The sequence below is a fragment of the Notothenia rossii genome (genome assembly GCF_949606895.1).
Source record: "Notothenia rossii genome assembly, chromosome: 7".
Lineage (NCBI taxonomy): Eukaryota > Metazoa > Chordata > Actinopteri > Perciformes > Nototheniidae > Notothenia > Notothenia rossii.
This window is the reverse complement of record NC_136905.1, coordinates 70317672-70326844: the sequence shown is the minus strand read 5'-3', so window position 1 is coordinate 70326844 and position 9173 is coordinate 70317672. Positions and strand designations below refer to the sequence as shown.

At 38.8% G+C, this 9173-nt stretch overlaps 2 protein-coding genes across 3 annotated transcripts; both read right to left on the bottom strand.

The window, feature by feature from the left end:
* Nucleotides 1-383: 383 nt before the first annotated feature.
* prlh2r (prolactin releasing hormone 2 receptor) lies at nt 384-2066 on the bottom strand (the record flags this gene model as incomplete). The annotated part of the gene is made up of 2 exons (XM_079640279.1): nt 384-701; nt 1152-2066. 2 exons carry the CDS (start codon nt 2064-2066, stop codon nt 384-386), a joined length of 1233 nt encoding a protein of 410 aa, XP_079496405.1.
* Nucleotides 2067-6650: 4584 nt separating this feature from the next.
* ccdc32 (coiled-coil domain containing 32) lies at nt 6651-9077 on the bottom strand. 2 transcript variants are annotated; one of them, XM_079640638.1, is made up of 4 exons: nt 8933-9077; nt 8392-8646; nt 7737-7890; nt 6651-7350 (listed from the first exon to the last, which is right to left on the bottom strand). In XM_079640638.1, the coding sequence occupies exons 2-4, from the start codon at nt 8639-8641 to the stop codon at nt 7164-7166; spliced, it is 591 nt and encodes a 196-aa protein (XP_079496764.1). In that variant the 5' UTR covers nt 8642-8646; nt 8933-9077; the 3' UTR covers nt 6651-7163. The 2 variants fall into 2 exon arrangements, with proteins under 2 accessions (XP_079496764.1, XP_079496763.1); XM_079640637.1 differs by having other exon boundaries at nt 8846-8996.
* Nucleotides 9078-9173: the final 96 nt, after the last annotated feature.

Genomic DNA, 9173 nt, shown 5'->3' with positions numbered 1-9173 from the left:
CACATGTGACATTAATGCTCACACACTGCCAAAGTGGACTGAAATGGAAAATGAACATTAACATTAGATCAGCACATTATTAAATAAAGACATATATCATAAAGTATTAAAAAAGCTCTTAGTCATGAATATGTACATCAATCAGCTGGAAAACTATAACATATATGTTTTTATTTTTGCAAATAACAGAGCACATTTTTCTGATACTTTCAGCACATAAACCTCCTTACATTTGTTTAAAATGTAAATAATTAGGCACATACATCCATTGAATCAAAGCAGGCGAGTGCTTTTAAACATGTAGACATTCAGCATAAGATACATTTTTCTGTTGACACATTTTTCATGTCAGTATGAACACCTTAGTCAGTCCAAACCGAAATTTAAGCGTAGTTGTCTTGAGGAATTACGTTATGTGCAGAAGCTTCTGGTATCTCCGTGGAGGTGTGGAGGCGCAGCACTCTGTGTGACATTGTCAGGATGCTTGACCCTTGACCCCTGTCCTTTCCTTTGCTCCTCCTCTGGGGCAGTAGGTGGCGACACAGGTAGGATAGGAACTTGTTGTGCAATGAGGCGTAGATGAAAGGGTTGTAGCAGGCGGAGCTCATGGCGATCAGGTGAGTGGAGACTTGGATGATGTTCACGTAATTCTTCCCTAAGATTGAGAAGTCTGTGTCCAGGTCGCGGATCAGGTTCACCGCCTGGGAAGTTAAACTTTGTTTAGCATTCAGCAATCATACAAGAATAGGAGTCATCTGAAACTTAATTCAAGAATAACATCTTTGTGAATTTGTTTTTCATAAAGGATTAGTATGGATTAGGTACACCCCTTTACCATTAAAAAATAAATCAGTTCAAGGATTCATAGTTGCTGAATACTTCACTTGTGAATCCATGTTTTTTTGAAGTAGTGAGCATACATCTCGATTAATGAGAATCGGATTGAAGAGCTAGTAGTTGTGTGTCGTTTTGAATTTTTTCTTTACCATGCAGTGATGCCGATTTTTTGGTTTCAAAAGATCAAGGTAACACGGGGGTGATTAACCGATCTAAAGATGGTGCACTGCAACCACAAAAGGATTATTTTAACAATGAAATGATCATCACTCATGAAAGCCTATTCACCAAAACACTCATTTTTGCATCTGTACCTGTAAGGGAAGCCAGGAGAAAGCGAAGCAGAGGACGGACACCAGCAGCAGGTAGAAGGTCTTCCTCCTCCGTCTGCTCCACACTGACCTCGCAGATCTCAGCTCTTGACACGCCGTCAAGCCCGACATGTTCCTCTGCTTCAGCTGATAGGATATAGCACAGTAGGAGATGGAGACAGCAGCCAGTGGGACAAAGTAGGAGAAGAAGAGAATGAAACAGGAGTAGATGAGACGGCCTCGCTCCTGTCCATCCCAGAACTCCTCGCACACGGCCATCTGAAGCCCCGCAGCCCTCAGGTCCAGGTGAACGGTGTGCAGGGCTGTAGGTGTGGATAACGCCAGAGAGGAGAGCCAGATCAGAATCACTAGACCCCAGCAGAACTGGCACCCTGCTCTTTTGCGGATGGGATAAGCAACAACCACGTAACGATCCACTGCGATGGCCATGAGGGACAACACGGCAGCGTACACGGCTGCAGACTGCATGATGGAGACAAAAAGACACATGTGGGGTCCAAACACCCATCCACGCTGGTCAAAAGCGTAGGATGCAGTCAGGGGGACGCAAAAGATGCACATGACAAGGTCTCCCAGTGCCAGGTTGCTGATGAGGAAGTTCGTGGTGTTGTGTCTTTTCTTGTTGTGCCAGATGAGGAAGAGCAGGAGGAGGTTGCCGGAGCAGGCGACCAGCACCACGACAGAGTAAAGGGGGATAAAGATGGGCTTCAGGTCGTACAGGAGGTCCAGACCAGAAAAAGATGGGGCTGAAAACGGGGAGGCGGAAAAGAAAGGATGAGAGGAGTTCCAGCAGGAGGAAGACGAGGTGGGTGAAGAGTCAGTCATGGGTGGGGATGAAGAAGAGGCCCGAGTAGAGGAGTTCACTCTGGAACAGTTTGAAGACTTCGCCCAGTCCATGTCTGCAGACAGAACGAAAGTTATTCCTAACCTGTTGCATATTTTGCATATAGGATACATCATATAAAGCAATTATATTCAACCCAAAGCGACTTGAACACCATAATGAGATATGGAGATTCTAGACATGATTGAAGAGTGAGACAAATTAGTTTCAATCTTCAAAACTCTTGATCAACCTCATTCATAGGCTGAATGGCTCTAAATCCCCCTCAACTATAATACGTCTCTACTTCCATCTCCTTCATCTTCACATCATCTTGTCTTCCTCTACTCTTCAAAAACAAAAAAAATAAAACAACCGTCTAATCCACGTGAGCTTCTTTTTGACCCTTCTTTACTCTTTCCATATAAAGCACAGATACCATCCCAGAAACAATATCTCAAAGATTGGCCTGATAACCCGCTCAAACATTTGTAGATGAAGTCTCTTCTGACGTTAATGGTCCGGCTTCTGCTGAGCAACAGGGGCTCCTCGCTTCCACTATACAATCTGATTACATGTGTGAAAGGGGGACATGCATGCTGATTTGTTCAAATGTTTGCATAGAGACTTGGAAAATCTGTTCTTCATGGCTGTGACTGAATATTTGGTACATTTATAAAAACAACAAGACAGCAGTTGAGAGGGGGCGAGAGCACTTTAATGTGACTTTAATTTTTAAATTTGAAAGGGAAATAAATCTGTCTTAAAAATGAAAGGGTTTTGACTGTAAAGCACCACTTTGTATTCTGTTTAAGCTTCGTTAAGCAGAGCATCCTCATATTGACAATTTCATTATATAAAAAAAACAATGAATCACAGAATATCTACAAAAATATACAAAACAAATCTTGTCAGATTAGCCAATGTTCTAAAAGAAATGAGAAAGCGTCATCTCTAAATGAAAAATGTTACCATGGCCTGCTATAGAGCATGAAGAAGTGCTTATTAATGACCTACTTAGGCTTAGACACCCTGAAAGCAACATTTTTCATAATGTTATTAAATAATGTAAGAATCTTCTAAGGTGGTAAAATCTTGTCCAAAACAGATGAATAGGTCCGCTTCTCATGCTGATCCAGCTTATTACCTAATCTAACTGACCTTATACATTGATTTGACAAAAAATGAGCAAACACTTTTCTTTTTTCTATCAATCTGACAAGCCCTTAATACACAAACTACATATCCCTCTTGTATCAGTCAACCATTCATTACCATAGAAACAATCTAATGCAAATTTGACAGCTTTATTGAGTGCATGCATTTTCTAAAAAGTAGGAATTAAAAGAAATATCACCTTCTGAGAGTTGTCAATGAGACATTTCTTTAATGACTTGGAAAGTCCGGCATCTGTTTGTGTCCTCGAATCGCAGTCAGTCCAACTGTTGTGCTGCCTCGCCACTTCACTGCAGAATAAAGAGGTGTGCTCTCTCTCTCTCTCTCTCACAGCAGAGGATGTGCTCATGTTATTGAGTCACCTCCAATGAGATGGTTTGACTATAATTACCCCCAATAAACAATCATTATAATATTATAACATTAATATAGTACAATACCAATTTGGCAATAAATAGCACATTTATAATGGTTGTTTTTATGGCATTGTATCCCTATTATTTTCCTATTGGGTCTTTGGTGACTTTGGTTTTATAAAATACATTTCTAGTGATCCTGTTACATTGTTTTTCCGATATTGTCCCTCATTTAACCTGCATTTACACTGTAAAAGACGTCTTCAAGGACTGGAAGACCGGACTTTGACTTAAAAATATTTTATCCCTGAGTCGCTTGTTTGATGTTAAAAGTCAAGCTGTGAAGTGTTTCCACAATGAGGCCACCTTCTAGACAAACACACCCAGAAACCTACATTGAGGAACTGAAATTGAAGGATTAAGTGACTAACCACGACCTTTCTCTAGCGTACACACGTTTAATATTCATTAAGCTAAAACTAATTCAAAGATTATGAGTCCTGGAACCATAGCTACTAAAAGATCTGCGTCTGTGTTATTCACAAACTGAGTATATCTAAAGGGTATTTCAGGAAAAAAAATCAGTATCCTCATACTCCTTGTACGGAGCATGTCCATGAACAATGTGAAGTGGAAATATTTAAGGATTTGTAAAGAGGTGTTATTATATTTATGCTAATTTAGGATCACGCTTAGAACAAGTTTGTATCAAACAATGGTCACTGTCAATGCAACAAAGCACCCAATTTCACTGCACACTTTTTGCTATATTTTCCATAATCTGTATAAGAAGGTATTTACTAGTATTGATGACTCATAGGTGCAGTAACCTTAGACCAAAAACAAAGTTTGTGTATTTTGTATAACATTGTATTTATTTTCATCACAACTGTCCATGATTGCTTTTAATTGAGATATTTACTTTGGGCCACATTACACACACTTTAATGGTGGAGCCTGCTGTCTGTCATGCTGAGTGATAGTAGTCCAACCTTATCTTGTAAGCTCCATTGGTTATTTGAGTGATATTGGACTTGTGTACAACCTGTCAACAAATACATGGTATCCAGTTTGCAGATTCATGAGGCAATCCAACTCTAGAAAAAGCAAAAAACAACTGTGTCCACTGTTTAATCACTGCTATTGTTGGCCAACACAAAAAGCTTGAAGCCCCATTTGGTTGCCATTATTGTCATGTACTGCTTTCATGTTTCCACATTCTCTCATTGGATCTGTGGATGATTAACCATCCGTTTTCCACTTTTAGACATCGGATTGTCAATGTATTTTTCTGTCATTTTGAGCCTATATTACCATGTAATCTGAACAATATTTGTACCTGCCTGCATTCACTCTTTCCGGCCCTATTCCTGCTATTCCGTGGCCTTTAAACAACTTCTGTTCACACAAGCCAGTTAAGCGCATTTATGCACCTTTTAAATAAATGTTCGCTATGGATTAGTGTCTGCATCCATCTTGGCCTCGACCTGTCCCGATGGGATGACTGTGAATGTAAAACTTAATTCACATTTTATTGTGGATCCCTCTTGGTGTCAATACACGGCCGTGACCCCTGTACCACTTGAGGAGGGGTGATAGAGCTGCTTGAATAATTGAATCTGACAATCTCACACTTGATATTGCATGTAGTACTAAAGTGTTTTTTACTATCAATTTTTATATTATTGTGTTGGTACAATTATACTATTATTTTTTTTCCCCCTTTCCTCAACCGAGGACATTTAGGGTTAAATGGCTGCCATAACCCTTTTTCACAGGGGACACCACTGGGGGATTCTTTTAATAATACGTCCCACATATGGAAATTACATTTTAATCAAGAATAGATGCCAATCAAACTTTAATTTCCTGCCATTCGCTGCTTAAAAATATCATCCGTCATCCCAATCTAACCTTTTACCACAAAGCAAGGCTCTCCAAACCTTGAGTCGGAAAGTCACTGACTTGTCTCACTTAAACTGAAAGAAGCATCCTCAAGAATAAGACAAATAAATTCCACTTAATTATATAAAGATAAGATGCACAGTTTAATCTGCTTTAGATAAAGAAAAAGTGTTTAAGTGTTTTCAGTTAATTTCACATATTTCAATCCTTTGGGTCCTGAAAGATAATCGAGGTGGTTTTCATGTCAATGGCCTCAACGGATAATGTATTCACATTACAAAATGAAGCCATGGTGGCTTTTATTCAGATGAGCACTATTTGATCAAATTTTACCAAACTGAATTGATATCATTCAGAATAACACTCATTTGCCAACATATTACATAACTGACCGTAATAGTTTTTTAATACAACAGATTTGCTTAAACAGTGACTTTATGAAGTTTAAAATGTTTAGTTTTTGATCAAACTTTGTTTTCGATAGGTGTTAATTCAACTTTGAAGGGTATACTTTGTGAGGCAGTTCAACTGTGCTGCAAACGAGTGAACTTTACCATATAACCACATTTTTGTTGGATTTGAGTTTTTTTTTCTTCGTTTTTTTCGCTTCCTCATATTTTGCACAAACCTTAAGTGATCCCAACACAGCTCGGCCTGAAAACACCTAGACTGATAAGCTACAATGATGCTTTGATGTTTAAGCTTCCTTGGGAACCTGATTTGATCTCAAATACTAAATGTTAGATCCTATTTCTCATAATGCTACTCAGTAGCTTCGCTGCATGCTACACCCACAGCATCTACACTTTGCAGATAAAGAACATTTGGTTATTTGATACCATCTTGAGATATTGCTGTCAAAAAGGCTTCCTGCACTATTAAAGAATAATACAGTCCTTAATCCCAAAGGCTAAGGCTGCATTCAGAATCACACACTGTTTCTTTTTACTTTTAGTTTTTTCTGCAACAGCCAACTATGACCTGCTGTCCGCATGCAGTATAACTACAATTGGGATACAATAGTCTTATCCTTGCACTTCGAACATTAACCCTTATGCTGCCTTGCTCAAAAGTAGTTTTGTTTTAAAGATAACTAAGGATGTATGGGTATTTGAAATGCAAAAATATTCTATTCTAAATTGTAATTGTACTATTGATAGTGCAATCCAGCTAAATTAAAGTCCCTTGGTTCAGCCTATGTGCAGAACAAATCAATTATACTTTTTTCAAACATGGGTAAAACTTTATTAGTAAAATTAACATGGCAAACATAAAGACATTTGCAATATGATAAAATATGTTCAGGCATAGATCAGAGTATTTCTTCTCAAGATGATACCATTTAAAAAAACATTTAAAACAGAACTGCACGTGGTCCTTCATTAACCTTTCAATATGTATTCAAAAGTAGAGAGCCGTTCTTGTTACAGATATAATGGAGGTCACTACAAAGACTAGATGCTAATTTTACTGCTACAGGACAAAACAAATCTAAATTAAAGTTCTTTATTTGCTGGTGTGATTTAGTAGAAGGGATGAATAACAAGGATTGAAGAAGTACTTAACACTCAGTTGCTGGGGATACGGGGGATGATGATGGGTTGTCATTTCTTTTTTGACCACTGTTCACAAAAGCTTTGGCCAAAACACTGCTATTACATTACACAGCTGAAAATGGGAATGGTTAATGCATGCCGAATGAGTTCTTTTTTCAGTGTTACTATTTGAACACACTCATTTCTCCGGGCTGTGAGCATCATCTTCCTCTGGTTTGTCTTCATCTCTCTTTTCCTCTTCACTCTGTGTTTGGTTTGGTTCAGCCGTTTCATTATTCTGAGACGGCCTCAGAAGGAACTCCAGCTCTTCTGCGCTAATGGCCACCTTTTCAGGAATCAGCCACCTCTTAAAGTGTTCAATAGCACTAGGAAAGAGAGGTACACAAGAAGGTAAAGTAGAAAGTCTAAGACCAGAAGAGTATTAAGCACTGGATACAAGTCTTATCCTTGCAACACAAAATGTGAAATCATTGAAAGAAAACACAGGTATATTAGAGCATACTAAAAAAAAAAAAAAATGGGTCACCAAAGGTTGTTTTGCAGTTATTTTTGCAACATTCAAAGTTAGAATATATAATGAAAAAAAATAAAAATGATATCATCTTTCATTGGGCTTAAATGGACAGATATCAGCAGATCATAAAGCAAGAAGAGGATACAAGCTCTCTTCGGGCAAGATAACCCTTCACCTAATGTTTGAATCCTGTCAAAACACCTTGTGTTAATGCATAACCGTTGCTTCCCATCTTACCTTTGATCCATTTCCCCGCCTTGAAAGAACTCTGAGGGATGAGCATCGTGCAGAAATCTATCCCAGCATTCTTTCTTAGCTTGAGACAAGGAGCACAACATGTCCTTGGATGTCACATCACTTGACTGGCCCTTTATCTTCTTCAGGCGGTTCTCTGCACCAAAATGTAGGCAAAAAAACAGATTTGACATAAAAAAAAAATCAGGATGCAGATTAGCGTGAGACTCATGATTTGGCAATTTTTTTTTAACATAATCCTAGTGGTTGTTCCCTCCATTTATCCTTAAGTAAAATATTCTTTCGTTAAATTTGAATTTTCATTATTGATTAATCTGAAGTATGTCATTTCAGTGGATTGATTCATCATTTAGTCCAGGGCTGCACATATTGATTATATATAAAAACAGATATAATATAAATTGCCGTTTTTTTGTTAATTATTGCATCTAAAACATTCAAAATGTGCAACTATTGTTTCCCATTAACCTGTGGCACACATGTAGTACCAATGTTGACCCTCTAAGGAATAATTGTATATTGTGTAAGAAAATCGTTTTTTTTTAAACGCCTTTTGGGACCAAAACCATATCGTTCCTATGATCTATCATGCTACTTGTTTGGGGATGAAGGGACAAAGCAGGAAAGATGTCTGTACCTAAACTGGCTATGTAGATATCAGAATCCTCCATGGGTTCCCATATGGCGTCAGAAGAACTGTCATTTGTCCCGTTTGAGTGACCATTGACCTGCACTCCCACTTGCGCTGCTGGCTCGAATGAGTCTCTGAACTCCGTGTTGACCTCCGGGGCCGCTGCAGCCTGGGTCCCCGGCAGACTAGAGCAGATCTCGGTCCACAGCTCCCCGCTGGACCGGGCCCCCTCCTGGCTCCTGAAGTCGTCAATCATTGTGACTAACCGAGAGAGCAGAAGTCAACAATAGTTAGCATTAGCCACATTTGTTTATGTTCTATTGGTTCCTTCAGGTACATTATAACAGGCCTGTAAGACATCTAGATACCAAGGAAGGCAAACAATGCAGAAACCCAAACAACGTTACTTAACAGTTTACAGTTTTATCTCAAAACTGAGCTTTCTTTTACATCAACATACCTAGCATTGGTCTAACCTCTCGTGGTGCTTGTCAAATTATCTTCACACGATGTTCATGATACTACATTACAAATAAATAAATCTTACCTGTGTGAGTAATCAATAGAATAACCGTTATTTCCTCTGTTGTATTAATTTTAAGATAAAATATTAGCCTCACAAGCTAACCGTGCCCATGATCCACAATCTTTAACGAGCAACATCCAACATCCCACTTCCTTATTTGGGCGCATGTGATTGGACGTCGTAACCGTCCATCAAACTGTTTTGAATTGTGATTGGATCTCTGAGGTTTCATGCCTGATAGTGCTTATCCTATTGGCTGTCT